Here is a 19,798-nt window from a genome sequence, read left to right on the forward strand (position 1 = left end):
GGGGAAAAAAAATGGAACTCTTGATTTTATATATGGTGACGGCAGCAAGATTGCTCTACACCAAAAAATGGAAGGATTTTTCGATCCCCACCATGGACGGATGGCTACAAAAGCTGATGGAATGAGCCGAGATGGCTAAATTAACTGTTTTGATTTAAAAAAAAAAGAATATAAGTACTTTTGTTTCTACTTGGAAACCGCTTCTGGACATTGTGCTTGAGGTAGAAAAAAAAATGATACTATGATTTTGGGTTTTACTGATTAGATTGATTTGTTGATATAGAAATGGCTAGTTCATACTACTATAGAAATGTAAAAAGTTGAGATTCCCATGTTAATGGCTTATCCTACTGCCACAGAGGGAGTTGGAAGTCAACGCCTTTTTTTTTCTTTTCCCCCTTTTCCACACTTCTCTTCCCCCCTCCCCTCCCATTGTTCCTTACTATTTGTTTTTGTGTTTTCATATTTTATGTTGTAAGTGAATAAAAATCTTTTTTTAAAAAAAAATATTTTTTCAGTACTGCTTATCACTTGGATGCGCATTCTAGTTTTTATATCGGAACCAGGATTTCTGAAATAGGCTTCTATCAAATTAATGCTTCTCAGAAGAGACAAGGCAAAGAGAAGGAGAAGGTCTCTTAAGTTCCCATTCTCTGTAGCCATGGCAACCCAGTAGTCCATTCTCCGTTGCTCAGCACTTTATCATATTTCTTCTTGCCTTCTCCTAGGAGACTTACACGAGGAGGGATTCGTACAGTTTTTTGCCAAACTTCTCCTTCACTGCATTAGCTGTATCCCTAGAATTAAAAAAGGGGAAAAGGGGGGGGGGAACAGGAGGGGGAGGAGGAAGAAATTATGATTTGTGACAGGACCTAGGATTCCTTGAATGCTTCTGAATCAAGGATTAAGAAACATGGCTTCCAGTGGCTGTGGGATTTTCTTCCCAGAGAGAGTTAAGTTAGATCCAACAGACTTGAGAAAAGAGGAAGTCTGTCTCAATATCGATATTTCTTCCCTGTTCTGAGGCTTCAGAGTAGATTGGACTATTCTCATAGACTGAAGGCCAAACTGGATGAGAAGTATGGGAATCTTTCCATTACTACCTATGTGGTGCATTTTTATCCGGCCTTTTTTGAAAAATCTCACAGCAATTTACTGGGAAGGGTCTCGTCCACTAGCTTTATCCCCAGAACATTTTCGCTTTGAGGTAGGTTGGACTGAGTACAGGTAGTTGTCGACTTAAAAAATTCATTTAGTGGCTGTTGGAAGTTACAACGGCACTGAAAAAAGGGACTCAAGACCGTTTTTCACACTTACAACTGTTGTGGCATGCCCAAGGTCACATGATCAATATTCAGATGCTTTGCAACTGACTCATATTTATGACAGCTGCAGTGTCCTGGAGTTATGTGATCACCTTTTGTGACCTTCTGACAAGCGAAGTCAACGGGAAAGCCGGATTCACTTAACAGCCATGCTATTAACAACTGAAGTGATTCACTTAACAACTGTGGCAAGAAAAGTCGTAAAATGGAGCAAAACTCACTTAAGAAATATTTCAGTGAGCAACATAGATTTTGGGATCAATTGCGGTTGTACGTCAAAGACTACCTGTAGTAGCCATTGGGCTAAAAGCTTACGATTTATGTTAAATAAAGCCTAAGAACAATTCTATTCTCCCCCATTTTACCTTGGCAGTCCTCTAATTTGTATACAAGCAGTCCTTGATTTATGACCACAATTGGGATCAGAATTTCCACAGCTGAGCAAGGTGGCACTGAATTGTGACCAATTTAGGACCATTTTTGCAATGGTTATTAATGGTTATTAAGTGAATAGCAGTAGTTGTTAAGTAAATCATGCAATCGTTAAGTGAATTCGGCTTCCCCTATTGACTAGGAAGGTGGTAAATGGCCATCACGTGAGCCCAGGATGCCGCAACCACTGTAAATATGTGCCAGGTGCCTAAATTCTGTTCACGTGTTTGTGGGGAATGCTGTGATGGTTGCAAGTGCAAGGACCGGTTGTAACTTGCATTTTTCTGTGCCATTGTAACTTTGCACGCTCACTAAATGAATGTTATATCTGGTTAAACTAAGACATTTGAATGATTTCCCTTATATCAGCACATCCTTTCCAAATGTACTTTGAACTTGTATGGGCAGGTTGGTTTTCCTGATCAGGAAGGTTGGTGTAATGTATTTTTATTTCATTCACTACAAAGCCTGATGTTTAAGGAAGCCTGTTACAAGGATAGATTTATGAGATTTATGACACAAACTTACCAGAGCTGTTTGCGGACGGCTTGGCCTTTTAGTGTCTCCACGTTGAAATTATTTGTCCTAGCTGGCATGATAAAAAATGCTACTACTGTAATCTGGCTTCCATTCACCTATAGAGGGAGAAGCCACAAAAACCAGGTATGAAAGATCACTACAGTACTTTTAAGTATGGTCAAAACTGCTCCCAGAAGCAGTGGATAAGCTGACCCATGTTAAGAGTTTAATTAAATGAATTCATAGTTTGTTTTTAGACTTCATCTCCCCCCACCCCTTCTAGTATGTGGCTGGTTCCTCACGAGTCATTTGCATTAGCCTTACAGCATGAGGACTCCTGAGGTGCTTATTAAAAAGCAGAAACTCACATGTTCCAGGCAGATAAGTGAACAATGGCCTAGAAATCTGACTATGCTTGGCAAGGATGAGGAAAACTGGATGAATAGATGGATAAATCAGGAATGTTCCTGGGATGTTCTTGTAGGAGCTACATGGATCTCCAAGAATCATGAAACTATCATATAATCCCAGGAAAGGATTCGTGACAGTAAGGCTGGTGTGAACATCTACATGTAATATGGATCTGAAATGCAATACGTTCTCTCTTCCCTTCTATTTTCCTTAGGACCGGGTTGAAGAGAGATTAGGTGGAGATGATGGCCAGATTGGGGGTCATCTATTTAAGTATCTTTTCATGGCGTATTCTTGGGATACGGTTCAATTACCACTCCTGCCAGCTTAAAATAGTTCCAATATATTCTTCCTGCTTTCGTCCAAATGTATCCCGTGTAGTCATTCTACCCATTGTCTTTCCTCTCTACAACACTTCACAAGTGTGAAGAGAAATCCAAAATCAATCTCCAGATTCCTTGGGCTACAGCTCCTTAACTTGAGACACATGGTGGTTCCGTTGCTGTAGCCCATGGGTCCCCAACCCCCAGTCCGTGTACCAGCACCAGGCCACCGCATGCCAAGAAACCAGGCCGCACAAACAAGCAAAGCTCCATCCATGGGATGCAGGCTCTGGTCCGTGGAAAAACCTCTCTCCACGTAACCGGCATCTGGTGCTCAAAACGTTGGGGGCCACTGCTGTGGACCGTACCCTCTCAACACAGCCACATCTAATTGCCTGCCCAACATCTCTCACATCTCGTTCCATTACAGCCCCCATTTTACTAATCACCCTCAGCAGGTAGTTGAGCCTGGCTAGGGCTTCCAAGAAAACGTCAGCTCCTTTGTTGGAGTATTCATAGCGTCCAGCGATGAAGAAGAAAATAGTTTTGTCAAGATTGAAGTCCAGGTGCCTAGGAAAATAACACGAGGTGATGGTGAACATGACTCTAAGTCCAAGCTTGAAAAACCAGAAATCCTATATAATTTAAAAGCCAAGACAAGTAAATTGGCTAAATAAATAAAAAGATGCACTAATAGATTAGAAATATCAATGGTGCTTATATCAACAACCACAACATTGCAAAAATAGTTGAGGGAATCTATGTGGGGAGTGGGGTGGAATATCATCCAACTCAATATGAAGAAGCAAGTTCAACAGAAATTATTTTTATGCCCTAGAGAGAAGAAATCAAAATAAGTGTGGTGTAGTATTTAAGTGAAAGAATGAAATCTGCACTTTCCAAATCTGTATAAACCAGAATACAATCATCCTTCAGTGTTTATACTTTTCTGGTAATATCACGCACTCTTCCCAATAAACTGCTAGGAAAAGCTTTTTTTATGGATGGGATCAATGTGCATACTTAAATAGTTGTGAGTCTTCCCTAGCAACATGCAGCAAAATGTTTTAAAATGAAGTGTGTGCGTGTGTTTGTGTGTATTTAAAATAGCTCAAACACATATGCAGAATGTACAGCTGGCAGAAATCCTTTTTTAAAAAAAATCTTAATAGTTCCCTGGATTCCAGTCACAATGGTATTATTTATTAAGCCAAGTATGAATGCAAAGTGGAAAAACAAAACAAAGAAGAGATAGAGCTCCACGTGTAGGAGTTTTTCAGTGCAATAAAACCAGAAAGGAGAGTGGACGAGGAAATAAGAAGCAAGAACAGGAAAAATGTCAGAGCTGTGACGGATGAGGGAAACGAAATAGAAGCATATACAGGTAGTCCTCGGCTTACAACAGCTCGTTCAGTGACAGTTCAAAATTACAATGGCACTGAAAGTGACTTATGACCATTTTTAAAAGTGACTCATCTGTTGCAGAATCCCCGTGATCACGTCATCAAAATTCGGGCACTTGGCAATTGGTTCACATTTATGACGGTTGCAGAGTCCCAGTGTCACCTTTTGCGACCTTCTGGCAAGCAAAGTCAATGGGGAAGCCAGACTCACTTAACCACCGTGTTACTAACTTAACAACTGCAGCGATTCACTTAACAGATGTGGCAAGAAAAGTTGTAAAATGGGGCAAACCTCACTTAGCAACTGTCTCACTTAGAATTGTGGTCATAAATCGAGGACTACCAATATTTCTAGTCTGATTTTCATCAATGTACAGATGCCTGTAACCCTGAATAAGAAAGCAGTAGTTCTTCTTTTAGTCATTTATAAACCTATTCTTTATGAATAAGAAATGATTTTTCTCTCATATGAGTGTTCAGGAAATTTTTTCTATACCTCATTCTTTGATTTTGCTAGCCTTGAGCAAAACAAACTGCTCATTTTCCCTACTCGTTTTTGAAAGTTATTAACATTATTTATGGTCTATTATTTCATGAATTTATATCCTGCCTTTCCTGTGAGAGCTCTCATCCCTCATCCAATTTTCCCTTTTTCTATGCTGTCAAAGTGGCATCTCTTGCTCTCCATACAGAAAGGAAACTTATTTCACCTAAAAAGTGGAGACCAAAAGTTGAGTCACTTTCAGGTGCGAAGAATCAGGACCACGTGTTAAATTCCAGTTAAAATTTATTGCTCAAGCCTATATACAGGAATCTAGTCAACTAACAGTCAGTACTAAATTGGCACTAGGTAAGAGTCAACAGAATTCAAGGGGGGCTGGACGTGAATCATTTGTGGCAACATAATGACTCCAAACGAATTCCTCTCTTGACCCCACCCCCAGGCTCTGCCTCTTCCTTCTACAGTCCCATGCATTCTTTTAAAAGGAAGAACACTAAGCCTTCACTTTACACTTGAAGGTGTGTTATGGCAACAAGATTGTGGAAGATGAATGGAGCACAAGTAGTCATTTGTTTTTAATTCATGAATATTTACATTACTTATCACTACTAGCTTCAGTTTGTTCCCTAGAAACTCAGCTTCTTAGGGCAAGCTGTTATAATTGATATGATACTAGTGAAGCTAATGATAACTCACCCATAAAAATGGCCTCGGACAAATTCCTGGATACGAGCTTTGCTCTGGGCATGGAGATTTTGGAATTCATGCATAGCAGAGAACTTCTTGACATTCAAACCATTGGGAGTCACAATATCTGGATATGAAATGCATATGGAGATGGGTTTTGTAAAAAGCGGGGTTTCTCAATTTACTCAAGCTGCAATGATATATGTGTGAGTCACAGCAGGTGTTTTCCCAAATGTATTCAGCTTCCTCAGACATCCTTGAAAATATAATTGATGAATGCATTTGAGAGCAACTGATTCAACGTATAGGAGTGGATGGGGTAAAACAGACCCCAAGGAGAAGGAAGGGGAGTGGCCTTGTGACATCACAAGGAGCCAGCCAATCGGAACTACTAGTCTTAGCTGCAAATAAGAATAGAAATTCTCCTCCTCCTACATCCCTTTCTTTATTCTGAAAAAGGATAAGCAGGCTGGTCCTTAAAAAAATAATCAAAAATTCACAGTACATATTAAGATTAAAAAATATTTTTAAGAATTTTTAAAATGAATTGTAAAATGGTTTTTCATATCAGGAATTCTTTCTACCTAAGAAAGAGATTAAACATCAAGCTTCAATGTACAATTTATACCAACAGTCTAATTAGTATTGTTTAAAGACTAGAAAATTTCATTACAAACTACAAGACCTGAGATTCTGCATTCTGTGCAAAGCAACCGATTTCCTTGTAATATTATTCTGTACATAAATCAAAGAAAGCTTAAACTGGATAGGATCTTGTCACACAGAACAATCGTTTAGCTTTTAAGGCAACTCACCAGGTTTCCGTTTTAACAGATGTTCAGCTTCTACTGCTGTGATTTGAGAAACGGTGGTAAAAACGTGTGTGCAGTGGACAGCAGCTCTCTCCATACAGTAACGATGGTAAATTTGCCGGTCTCCAGCTTCTTTATCCACGTTAAACTGGGGGCAAGACAAAGTATATTAAACATCCTGAAACGCACAGAATTGCATGGAGTAAAAAAGCAGGAAAGAATACAGGTAGTCCTTGACTTATGACCACAATTGAGCCCAACATTTATGTTGTTAAGTGAGACAATTGTTAAGTGAGTTTTGTCCCATTTTACAACAGTTACTGCCACAGCTGTTTAGTGAATTGCTGCAGTTGATAGGTTTGTAACCTGGTTGTGAAGTGACTCTGGCTTCCCCACTGACTTTGCTTGTCAGAAAGTTGCAAAAGCAGATTGTGTGATCCTGGGACACTGCAGCCGTCATAAATGTGAACCAGTTGCCCAGCATCCGTATTTTGATCACATAATCACCATGGGGATGCTGCAGTGATCGTTCAAGTGTGAAAAATGGTCATAAGTCCCTTTTTTTCCAGTGACACTGTAACTTTGAACGGTCACTAAACGAGCTGTTTTAAGTCAAGGGCTACCTGTAGTATCTTGAAGGTTGAACAAAGGGGAATGCAATTCAATAATCTAATTTTCAGGATTCTAAGAATGTACTAATTCTACAATTTTTCTTTGTGAAATTCTTCTGTAATCCTCTTACGAGTGCTAACAAGTGGTTTCCTAGACTGAGAGTTAGAAAAACTGAGGATAGCATTTTTTTTTGTTTTCTCTTATTAATCCAGTTCCAACTACAGACAGCCCTCGACTTATGACCATAATTGAGCCCAAACTTTTTGTTGTTAAGTGAGACATTTGTTAAGTGGGTTTTGCCCCATTTTACAACCTTTCTTGCCTCAGTTGTTAAAGTGATTCACCACAGTTGATAAGTTAGTAACACGGTTCTTAAGTGAATGTGGCTTCTCCACTGACTTTGCTTGTCAGAACGTCACAAGGGGTGATCACACGACCCAGGGATACTGCAACGGTCATAAGTATGAACCAGTTGCCAAGCATCTGAATTTTGAACACATAATCATAGAGATGCCGCAAAGGTCATAACTGTGAAAAAGCTCATAGTATGGTTATCCATACTTGGTAACGTTATCAGTGCTACAGGTAGTTTGGTTTGCTCTGTTTCTATACAAGTGACTTGGTGGGAGTGGTCGGTGGTTCCTTGATTAGGCTGTTGTTTACTATTTGAATGTTTGTCTGAGTTGGTAGTTTCTTGAGCAGAGTATTGCTTACTGCTTGATGGTTGATCTAGTATTAATCTTGATGTTAATTTCTGCTTATCTGAGTATTGATGGCAGGCAAAGAGGTGCTTGGGTCATTTTGTTTCCTTTTTAGCTTTTTGACTGTCTGTTTTTGAATGGCATGTAGATGTTGTCCATGTCTCTGTGCCTGCTGATGGCTGATTTGTCTGAGGGCCACACTTCCAGGAATTCTCCACCCACCAATTGATTTTCAATCCTAATGGTTAAAAGACTCACATCCTGCAGATTGTTGTAGAAGTCCACACTTCCTGCGCACAGGTAGCGGCCAAGCAGGGTAGCATGGGTGGTGAAGATGGTAGCTATTGGAAGTTTCCGGATCCGACAGAGGAAGAGGCCAACACCAGACAGCCACTCATGGAAATGACCAATGATGAATGGCTTTTCTTCACATTGTGCAGCAAACTGTACAAAAAAAAAACAGAAGAAGAGAGTGAAGAGAAAGATGTTGGGAGAGACGAAAGGAAGAAAGTTTTCTGATAGAAACATGTTGCCTTACCTCCCCTAGGAACCAGGCTGTGAGGAAGCCAAAGAGGACGGCGTCATTGGCCTCTCGGTCATACCAGGGAATCCCAATGGAGCAGCTTTCCCACAATTCAGTCTTCCAGCGATCCAGGCTCCAAGCGGTTGCCCCAATATCAATGAGGATCACATATGGACCCCCTTCAATCAGCCAGCGGCCAAAGTAAACCTAGATAGAAGTTAAAGACAGCAGATTAATGAATAGGAAAGGTATAAATTGACATTTTTGTATCTAATCCAGAGATATTCTGTAAAGCACAATCAACAAAGCATCAATCATAAAGGTCAGTGCTCAATTAAGCAAGTTTTATCATCAACTTAATAATACCCACACTCATGAGGTTATGTTCTATAACAATGATGGCAAACCTTTTAGAGACCAAGTGTCCAAACTGCAACCCAAAACCCTCTTATGTATCATTGGGTGCCAGGTGGGCATGGCCCACTGGGTGGGTGTGGCCCATTGGGTGGGTGTGGCCAATTCGGTGGGCATGGCTGTGGTGGTAATGGCAGACTGGGTGGGACTAAAAAGTTCAATCAATTCCAACTTTGCAAGATCTTTTTTTTCCCCAAGAAGTTGAAATTAATTGATTGATTGAAACTTTTTTTTTTTGCAAATGGCGGCGGAGGCCTAGAGCGAACAGGTTTTATAAAACCCAGCTGAAGGCCTAGGACTGGGCCAATGGTGTGCATGCCCAGAGAGAGGGCTCTGCGTGCCACCTGTGACATGCGTGCCATAGGTTCGCAACCACGGTTCTATAATGATGAACAAGCATTTTGTCTCTCAGATTCTTGAAGGAACATACATTTTGCAATTTCAGGAAAAAAAGGAATCAGCACACTGTATATAGCAAAAAAAAAAAAAAGATAACCATCAGAGTGAAGAATACAAAAGAAGAGGATCTTATATAAGGAAATTCCATATATACTTCCTACTTTAAATCCTCTGAATTTTCAGCTCTGCCTATTTATATGTTCAGACTTGGTCTTTTGTTTTGTGTGCCAGAAATATAAAACTTCTTTTTCTGTAGAAGCTGAAATAGTTCAAGGGCCCAACTTTATACCCATTAGATTTATCAATGGAATTACGAAAAAGTAAGCTTAAAACTATTTGTGTATACATTTAACGTGGAATCTGTACATGCAAGGAGGCTTAGATCATGACTTCTGCACTTCAGATTTTGCAGACCTCCAAATCTGAGGAGAATATCTTGGTAACTTATTTTTAACTCTCAAATTCTCCAAATGCTTTACTTTCCAGTTGAGCTTGTAAATCATGACTCCATTTTAATCCAGTAGTCTTTTTCTCCTTCATCTCTCAGACCTGCTTTAATTAATGAGGTCATCACCCCTTCTCCACTCATTTCACATACCAAAGTGTGCAGAGATATGTGCACCATGTGTGTTGTTTGTACGTCTCTAATTTTAGTCTCTGGTTCATGTTACCTCATCTCTATTTTATAAAAGGTCGCTTTGCCTGGGGTTGCTTTGCCTGGGTTGTTTTTTGCTGGGCAACCCAAAATAACTTCTTGCTCTGAAATGAGGTTAGGAAATAAAAAAAATCAAGTAAAAAAGAGAGAGTATTAAATGTATGCTATATGTACCTTCCATACAGGAAATAGTCAATATCTATATTCAATAGTTCCAGCATACATTTAAATTTGTTTTTACACCAGTGTTTTCCTGCTTGCTTGTAACTGTTTTAGGTGGTTTCATCAGGGAAATGATCATAATATATTTGATATTGTCTCCAATTTGGAACCAGTACTTACATGATACAAAGATAAGCCAAAATTTCTGGCTAACTGGACGAACAATATACAGATCTGTGCCAGATTTATAATCCTAGTTTTGGGAGCTGTAAACCAGCATTCTTGGTTTTGTCACAGTGGCTGGGGTCTGTCATTGTTTTCCACAGTTTATCAATTAATGGGGACTTGTACAGTATATAAATGTGAAATCCCACAAACCAAATGCTTTAGAACATACCAATACATTTTTCCTGTCTTTCTTCTTCTGGGAAGGGAATGTGAGCAAATGTGACTATTTGCATTTGTACAATAACTCAAGAGTGAGAAGACAACTCGGCATTATCTTAATATTTTAAAATATTTGCTTACAGATATGCAGCAGCACAAAAACCCCACAATACAAATCTTTTGCTCAGCTGTGTTCTAATGACTTCTAAGCAGGCATGAGACTCCCTGGGTCCTTTGTAACAGTTGTGGGATCACAACTCTCCTCATTCTTATCTTTGTGTTGATTCTCGCTGGCATGGATGGAAACTGGAGTTCAACAACTTTAGAAGAGTACATACAGTTTCCCCCTTCTTCTACATCTGCACCTTGAAAGAAGATGCCTTCCCATGCAAATATTCCCAAATACTTGTGGGTTGCACCACGATGATGCAGTTTTGAAACCTGTAGCATAATGGCAGGACCCTCATTCTCTTTGCACACAGAAAGTCCCAGCTTCAATCCCTGTCAGCTCTGACTAAAATAGGGCTGGTGGCCTTTTGCCCTTTCCCAAAATTCATTCTATAGCTAACAGATCAAGCTGCCAAAATCTGGCAGCCAAGCAAAAGTTTCTCAGGTGAAATAAATGAAATAAAGGTTACCTGAGATGTGTGAGATTTCCCGTGAAGCTCAACTTACTTATTTTTGCTTTAAATCTACCTGAAATTTCCTAAAAACATTTTGCAGCCTTTCAGGAGCCAGGGATTTGGGGAGGGGAGAGGATTTCCATATTCATGACGTATCCTCATAAGATTTGGAAATTGGGAAGAGAAGTAAAAAAACAAATGCCTGGCATTAGAATGATCTTCAATGGCAACTAACATTTATTTCTAGCGCTACACCCTGTTGGAATCCTACATTTCTCTCGATGTTCCTATGTAAAGATGAACAGATTGGGCCGTGGGCAGAAACCATGCCAGCTCAGGAATTCTGGGAGTTGTAGTCCACGAGTCATAAAAGAGCCAAGGTTGCCTACCCCTGCTTTAGAGTAATCTCACTGGAGATGGCCTGGAGATGAAGAATATTCCTTTTACTTTGAGGGAAAAAAGGATTAAAATCTCTGTAGGATGCCTTCACCTGGGCAGAACCTCCACAGTCCTGGTCCTGCAAAAAGGACTGGCAGGGCTATTGTGACTTCCACAGCTTCTCTCCACGTGATTGAAGGTGTTCAGGTGCAAAACAGTCCAATTGCAAAAGATCAAACACCTTTTGCTGGCTGAAGGGAGACTGATGCTTCTAAACAGCCTTCCAGCAAGGTTTCCAACTATCTCATAATCTGGCCCAATTTCTCCCATTGATGGGGGTCCCATTTAATTAATTTAACTAAGAGTCATTTCTTTTCATCTTCTTGTCCTTTTTAATGCCCTCAAAAGTATACAAAGGAAAAAAAGAGGAAAACTAATTTTAAAAAGGAACCAATGATCTTAGAAGAGCTATTTCAAAATGTTCATATAGCCCAGGGTTATTTATTACACACAAATTGTGGATTCCTGGAAGTACAGTAGTATCTCAAAAGGTGTCCACAGTGAATTAAAGTAATAATTTTAAATGTTGCATAAATCTTGCACAATTTCAGCATTCTCATGGAAGACTTCACCAGATTTCAGAGTGAGATTGCTGAGATTCTATGACTTTTGGAAACCTTATAATAATATCTCAGGATTTGTGTATGTGTGAATACACTGCAAGAATCTCCTGGTTAGTGGAATGCAGGCAACCTGATACAGGTAGTTCTCAACTTACAACAGTTCCTTTAATGACCGTTTGAAGTTACTGAGGCATTGAAAAAAGTGACATGATCGTTGTTCACACTTATGTCCATTGCATCATCCCCATGGTCACATCATCAAAATTCAGGCATTTGGCAGCTGACTCATATTTATGACGGTTGGAGTGTCCCAGGGTCATGTGATCCCCTTTTGTGACCTGACAAGAAAGTCAATGGGGAAGCCAAATTCACTTAACAACTGAACTACTAATTTAATTTCTGCAGTGATTCACTTAACTGTGACAAGAAAGGTCATAAAATGGGGCAAAACTTAACAAATGTCTCACTTAACAACAAAAATGTTGACCTCAGTTGTGGTTGTAAATTGAGGACTACCTGTATTGGTCCAAAAGGAAGTCTCTATGTTAGACTGGCCAACATATGACAAAACTGATCATAAGTTTCTATACTGTAAGCATGTGACATAGTGACTCACATGGAAATATGGTCTACACCTTCTTCAACTTACTAAAAAGAATTACTGTATCTAAAACCTCCTGGATGATGGAGAGCAATACACATGGGTTCATCTAATGGTGATCAATGATTTGAAACACTGTAACTTGGGATATAGAAGGGACGTGGTGGCTCAGTGGGTTAGGACGCTGAGCTTGTCGATCGGAAGGTCGGCAGTTTGGCGGGTCGAATCCCGAGTGCCGCGTAACAGAATGAGCGCCTGTTACTCGTCCCAGTTTCTGCCAACCTAGCAGTTCGAAAGCACGTAAAAATGCAAGTAGAAAAATAGGGACCACTCCGGTGGGAAGGTAACAGTGTTCCGTGCGCCTTTGGCGTCTAGTCATGCCGGCCACATGACCACGGAGACGTCCTCGGACAAGCGCTGGCTCTTCGGCTTTGAAACGGAGATGAGCACCGGCCCCTAGAGTCGGAAACAACTAGCACGCATGTGCGGGGAAACCTTTACCTTTACCTTTTAACTTGGAATATAACGGTAGCAAATAGTAAAAACATGAAATTATAAAATTGGAAAGTTGATTGCCCAACTTTAATTCTTTAGCAGAATTCTTAACAAATGGTTCAACATTAAACAGGAAGTAAGACAAGAATGAGTGACATCCCCTTGATTACTTAATGCATTCATAGATAATGCTTGAAATGTTATTACAGTTGTGTAATTTGGAGACATGAATAGTGTACTTTTGTGTGCACAAATGATTTCCAACAAATATTAGACAGAGCATAAGGTGCAATAAGAAGTATGGATCTAAACACTCTACCAGAAAACAAAGTACTTGTATCTGACAACAAAAATGAACAATTGCAAATTATTCAGAAATGGCAAAAATAGATGAATTCGCGTCCATGATGTTGAAATGGATAGCGAAATTTTAAGATGTGCAAATGCTGAAAAAATATAGTAAACAAGTCTATTATGAGAATATCTGTTGAAAGACATATAATGGATGTGTATAAGTATAGATTTCTGCCCACATTTTATATGGAAATGAAAGTTGAATATATCAGAGGAAATGCAGTGTGATGGGAATGGAGTACTTAATACAAGTCAAAAATCAACCAGTGCTGAATGGATGAATCAAATACAAGAGACCACTATGAAAAATATATATTGAGATACTTTGGTCATACAAAAGATATTAATAGGAGTCACATTGCCAAACGAAGATAAGAAGGAAGAATGAGTGGATTGGGAGTAACCAAGAAAGCTGTGGTTGGGTGGAGTTGATGAGGTCCTCAAAAAGAGTGAGAAGTTTAAAGAACGAAGAAAATGTATGAAATTATGTATGCATATAGTTTGCAAGGACACTTTGTAAGAATATAAAGATGTAGTGATGGTATTATGAACTACAGGTAATCCTTGACTTATAACAGTCCATTTAGTGACCATTCAAAGTTACAACAGCACTGAAAAAAGTGACTTATGACCATTTTTCATACTTGCGACCATTGCAGCATCCTCAGGGTCATGTGATCAACATTCACATGCTTGGCAACCGACTCACACTTATGACGGTTGCAGTGTCCCAGAGTGATCACTTTTTGCAACCTTCTGACAAGCAAAGTCAATGGGCAAGCCAGATTCACTTAACAACCGTGTCACTAACTTAACAACCGCAGTGATTCACTTAACAACTGTGGCAAGAAAGGTCGTAAAATGGGGCAAAACTCACTAAACAAATGTCTCACTTAGCAACATAAATTTTGGGCTCCATTGTGGTCGTAAGGCGAGCACTACCTGTACTTTACTTAACAATGCTTTCATTTCTCCAGCTTATAATATTTACCCACCTTTTTGCATGGCATTATGTTGGTTAGTCCAAGATGAAACAGCATGCTGGATACAGTATGTGTATGTGCATCTATGTAGATTCCTCAGAAACAAGGTTATCTCTAATCTCCTCTGACTTTAAGTTCTTTCTTCCTAGCCTAAAGTTGAGCTTTTACCTATCACCAGCTACCTGACATTCCTTTTAAACTAGAATTACAATGAGCTGAACTGAATATTCTTGGTGTACTGCTGTATCCATAAACATTCCTCACCAACAGAGGCAAAGAATTGCTTATGAGAATTAAGCCCACTGAGGCGCAAGTCCCACATATTTTTCCCCCCATCCTGCAGTCTCTTACTTTACATCCTTTTGAATTCATGGAGTCCATGGTTCGGCGAATGGCAGGATTGGGAGGCTCTATCAGCTCCACCTGTGTGCGCACATTCAATTCCAGGTAAGGTCCAATCAGGAAGTAATTCTCGCCCCATTCATCCAGTGTAATCTTGGCTTTCGTTTGGATAACAGTGAAGATCCCACCAACTAAAAGAAGAGAGAATCAGTGTTTGTTTTCTCCTTGCATGCTTGCAAATAATCCTGAGCACCCACTTTAGTCAAGAAGCTATACAGCAGGGGTGTCAAACTCTGCCGGGCCGGTGGGCCGGTCGCATCATAAGGAGGCCATGCCCACCTCAGCTCTGGCAATGCAAAAAAAGTCACAATACCTCGTGACATGTCACATGACATGCCGAGTTTGACACCCGTGCTGTAGAGCAATGTAAATTTACTGTAGTGCAGGTTTTCTCACTCTTGCCAATTTTAAGATGTGTGTGGACTTCAACTCCCAGAATTCCTCAGCTAGCTTTGGAAGTTGAATTCTGGAAGTTGAAGTCCATATATCTTAAAGTTGCCAAAGTGGGAAAATCAGCTCTAATGGATTTATTCAATGCAATTTATTCTTCTACATTGTATGGATATGCTAATACATCCTGAATATGTAACAAGCAACATAAACCTGTTTAAAATAAATCTAAGAATGTACAGATTTTAGTATTTGATCAGCCTATGCTCACTTGACTCTTAAATGTGAAATTCATCAGCTGTAGCTCCGGGACAGACAAAGTAGCATATTTTTTCATATAATCCCTTTTAAATTACTGCAGATTTTGCTAACACAATGTTTTTAACCATGCTGCTGTGGAATTCAAGGAATTGTAGTCATCACCTATCAGGTGAAGATCAAGGTAAGCTGGTCAAAGTTGAATTACATTATTCTTCACAATCTAAATATGTATTTAAAAGTAACTTTGATTAATGCATGGAAAATTGGCCTGTTATTGGCTATTGGCCCCAATGGCTGTTTCTATGTTGAAATTAGCCGAATGTAGAAAACTTGTAAAACTATTGCCTTTGTGTTTGTATCTCATTTTTAACCCATTGCACTGAGGGATCTTTATCAAAATCTCTGCTGATAGTCTCTTTCCAGATTCCTTTTAAAGGACTGATTTGAACTTTAAAGTCTCGAAGGCTGCATTCCCCCTATCCAAATCTTATGATCTTCTTTGGCCTTCCATTTCAATGTGACCTTCCCAAATGAGCAAAGTGGTAGAGAGTATCAAGGAGATTGATTTGGCCTTTTGGTGGCTTATGATAGAGGTCCCCAACCTTTTGGGCACTAGGGACCAGTTCTGTGGAGAAAGTTTTTTCCATGGATGAGAGGGTGCGTGCTGCCTGCAACCCACAGATGGGCCTTTGCTTGTTTGTGCGGACCAGTTGCTGGTATGCCGCGGCCCGGGACTGGTCCACGGACCGGGGGTTGGGGATCCCTGGCTGATGATACTCTGATTATGATTTCCCAGAGAAGTTCACCTAATATTATCTTTATGATCTTTTTGGTCCAGATAAAGATCATGGTTATTCATTCAAGCTTTTACAATGCTTTCTCTCTTTAGTCTAGATCTCCTATTTTTAGACGCTGCTTCGCGTGCAATTGTTTTATATTGTTATTTTAACATTGTATTTTTGAGACACTTGACAGATCCAGCTAAAATGACCGATACTTCACCACAAAGCAAAAATTCAGGGTCATGATCAACCCCAAACTCCTTTTGTTCCATTCACCTAAGCCAGCGGCTCCCAACCTTTTCTATACGCCACACCCCTAGAACGCTTCTGATAACAAAAGTTTGAAATAACAGCAACGAATTATGCATATACACTATAATTTTGAAAACCCAAGTTTTTGCACCTCCCCGGAATATCATCTTGCACCCCCAGGGGGTATGAGCACCCCCGGTTGGGAACTCCTGACCTAAACAAATCATGGTTTTGTCATACCTGCACCCCACGTAAAAGCAGATGGATTATGGAAGCAGGCAGACTGTTATCAGTCATACCCAGCACAGAAGATTGCTGCAACAGTTCTTAGTCCTCTCTCCCTCTCTCTGTGTGTCTGTGTGTCTTATGCCAGGGGTCCCCAAACCCCGGTCTGTGGACCAGTACTGGGCCACACAAACAAACCAAGCCCCATCAGCGAGATGCAGGCAGTACACAAAACCACACCCTCTCCCGTCCATGGAAAAAACCTCTCTCCACATAACCGATCCCTGGTGCCCAAAAGTTTGGGGTCCTCTGTCTTATGCTATACAACTAAGCCAAAAGACGTTTCTTCATACATTCAATCTCCTCTAAGTGGCTGGACTCCAACTCCTTTCCTGGGAAGCAGGCAAACCACTGTATTTACTTTACACTCAAGGACCCTGGCTCCTTCAGCTACGTTCTCCTCCCCTCTTGGGGAGCCTTGCTTCTTCTTCCAAACCAGGGAGTTGTACCGGAAAAGCAATAAAAACACCCACATGAATATTCTATGAGGGAAGAATGAATGGGAAATAGCACTGGAGAATACAAGATCTTGAAGCTTCGCAATGAAACCAAACAGAGCTTGGACTGTGTCTAGAGGTGGAGGGTTAGAGTCGTGAGAAACAGTAAGGTCTTATTGCTGAGGAATGGTGTGCATTTAGAAGGATTTATCCAAATAGTCATTAAAGCAACCTTTCCAGCTTGGGTGCACCTATATATGTGTCCATTTCTTCCAAAATTTAACAGTCGCCATGTTATCTGGGAATTTTTTAGAGGAGCTGAAGTCCGTACTTCTGGAGGATTCTTTTAATGGGTTAAATTGATTTTCTTTATGAGATCATTTCTTTATCGTAGCAGAAGAGCTAGAAAGTGAACAGGGTACTCTTATAGGCATTTTGCACTTCAGATTTGCTCTCAGAAGCAAGGAAGGGAAATGGAAATCTTTTCCACAAAGTTCTTGGCACAATCCTTTAACGTAGATACCTTGCTGAAGGAATGGCAGTCTATAGCTTCTGGAATCTTTTTCTGGGCCCTATAAACCTCTCCCAAGTGTATCATTGTGAAGAAATATCCTGCTATTAAATCTTAAAAAAAAGATTTAATATAGCAAAACAAAGGGGGGGGGGAAGTGCAACTCTCCTGAGGAAAAACATCCAAGACTATCTTGAACTAACTTGGGTAGGCAACCTCGGCTCTTTTATGACTCATGGACTTCAACTCCCAGAATTCCTGAGCCAGCATAGCTGACCCAGGAATTCTGGGAGTTGAAGTCCATGAGTCATAAAAAAGCCGAGGTTGCCTACCCCTGAACTAACTCAAATCATGGGAAGTCTCCCCAATAGCACCTTGTCCCCCTACCCACTATAACCACAAACTCTTTTCGGAAAAAAAAAATAAGCAAGGCTCCCAATTAGCAAGGAGTCAACCATTGTTACTCTTCTATTACTCACCCTGTAAGAAAAAGGGAGCACGTGGTTTAGAAAACAATCTTATCTTGCTTTCTGATTGCCTCACTGCTCCCCCCCTTTCCTCTGTTGGTTCAATATACTAGATTTTAGGTTGTAAGCAACACAAGGCAGGAACCTGCCCTCTCAAAGTCCATAAGATGTCAAACACTCTCACAGCACGACAATGAAAAAGATCAGATTAACTAACACACACTCTGCTAGAGAGACATTCCTTGAAGATGGGCCCCAGTACCAGTCTGAAAGCTTGGAAGACAAAACGCCGGTCCTGATGACTCACCCTAATTGGATCCTGCAACATTATCCTGGGACACATATATTCACCGTCATTTATAAGACCAGATTAAATTCTTTTTCAGAGACCTTTCTTGAGCTGCTGCCTCAAACATCAGAACCTGGTCTTCCTACCACACATCAATTACAATGGCATGCTTTTCTAAGGCATTTTAGAACTAGGTAAATGCAGGCCTCTCCTATCAACGTCACAGGGCATTGCTTCTCTCTCTATAGCTCTAGGCCAAGTCTCATCTTGGAGCTGCAGTCAGTTGCCAATTAAAGATCCAGAGGGGGGGGGGAGGAAATTTATTTATTTATTGATGGGATTTATATCCCGCCCTATCTCCCGAAGGACTCAGGGCGGCTAACAACAAAACATATAATAAGTACAGAAATCAAGATAAAAATAAAATTGAAATCATCTGTGCAATAAGTTAAAATTAAAGAATTAAAAAATAAATTAAAAATTCTAAATATAAATTAATTAAAATGCCTGTCAGTCCAGGTCAGCCTGGTGGAACAGGAGCGTTTTGAGGCCGCGGCGAAAGGATTGGAGGTTTTGGGCCATCTGAAGCTCAGGGGGGAGCTGATTCCATAGGGCTGGCGCTCCCACAGAGAAGGCCCTCCCCCTGGGGGTCGCCAGCCGACATTGCCTAGCTGACGGTACCCTGAGGAGGCATTCTCTGTGTGAGCGTACTGGACGATGGGAATTTGTTCCCAGCAGCAGATGGTCCTGCAAGTATCCCGGACCTAAGCCATGTAGGGCTTTAAAGGTAAGTACCAGCACCTTAAATCTCACCCGGAGGGCAACTGGTAGCCAATGCAGCTCACGCAGGAGGGGTGTAATATGGGAGTATCGGGGTGCTCCCATCACAACCCGTGCAGCTGCATTCTGCACCAGCTGAAGCCTCCGGGTGGTCTTCAAGGGCAGCCCCATGTAGAGAGCATTACAGTAATCTATACGGGAGGTAACGAGTGCGTGGGTGACTGTACGTAGGGCATCTCGGTCCAAAAAGGGGGGCAATTGGTATATAAGACGAATCTGTGCAAATGCCCCCCTAGCCACGACTCCAATATGATCTTCAAAACTGAGTCGTGAATCTAGGAGGACGCCCAGATTGCGTGCTCTATCGATGGGAGGTAACATCTCTCCTCCTATAGTCAGAGATGGAACCTCTTGGACTAAACGAGATGACGGTATGTACAGCCACTCAGTCTTGGCCGGGTTGAGTCGAAGCCTGTTTTCTCCCATCCAAATCTGTACCGCTTCCAGGCAACGGGACATCACATCGAGGGCATCACTGGGTTGGTTCGGGGTGGAGATGAAATGAGCAATAAGTTGAACTCTGTCCCATTTCTCCCCTGAGTGCCTGCATCACACCCC

The 19,798-nt window shown here is 40.8% G+C and overlaps 1 protein-coding gene across 2 annotated transcripts in view; it reads right to left on the reverse strand.

The window, feature by feature from the left end:
• GYS1 (glycogen synthase 1) overlaps window positions 1-19,798 on the reverse strand; it is a 39,452-nt gene that overhangs the window by 15,742 nt on the left and 3,912 nt on the right. For both annotated transcript variants that reach the window (XM_083376568.1, XM_083376569.1), the window contains exons 3-10: window positions 14,676-14,857; window positions 8,266-8,457; window positions 7,986-8,171; window positions 6,418-6,562; window positions 5,612-5,729; window positions 3,460-3,580; window positions 2,286-2,392; window positions 738-797 (exon numbers count right to left, since the gene is read on the reverse strand). In XM_083376568.1, the coding sequence (XP_083232694.1) occupies window positions 738-797; window positions 2,286-2,392; window positions 3,460-3,580; window positions 5,612-5,729; window positions 6,418-6,562; window positions 7,986-8,171; window positions 8,266-8,457; window positions 14,676-14,857 (1,111 nt within the window). The remainder of the gene's footprint in view (window positions 1-737; window positions 798-2,285; window positions 2,393-3,459; window positions 3,581-5,611; window positions 5,730-6,417; window positions 6,563-7,985; window positions 8,172-8,265; window positions 8,458-14,675; window positions 14,858-19,798) is intronic.

Source organism: Vipera ursinii (assembly GCF_947247035.1).
Source record: "Vipera ursinii genome assembly, chromosome: Z".
Classification (NCBI taxonomy): Eukaryota; Metazoa; Chordata; class Lepidosauria; order Squamata; family Viperidae; genus Vipera; species Vipera ursinii.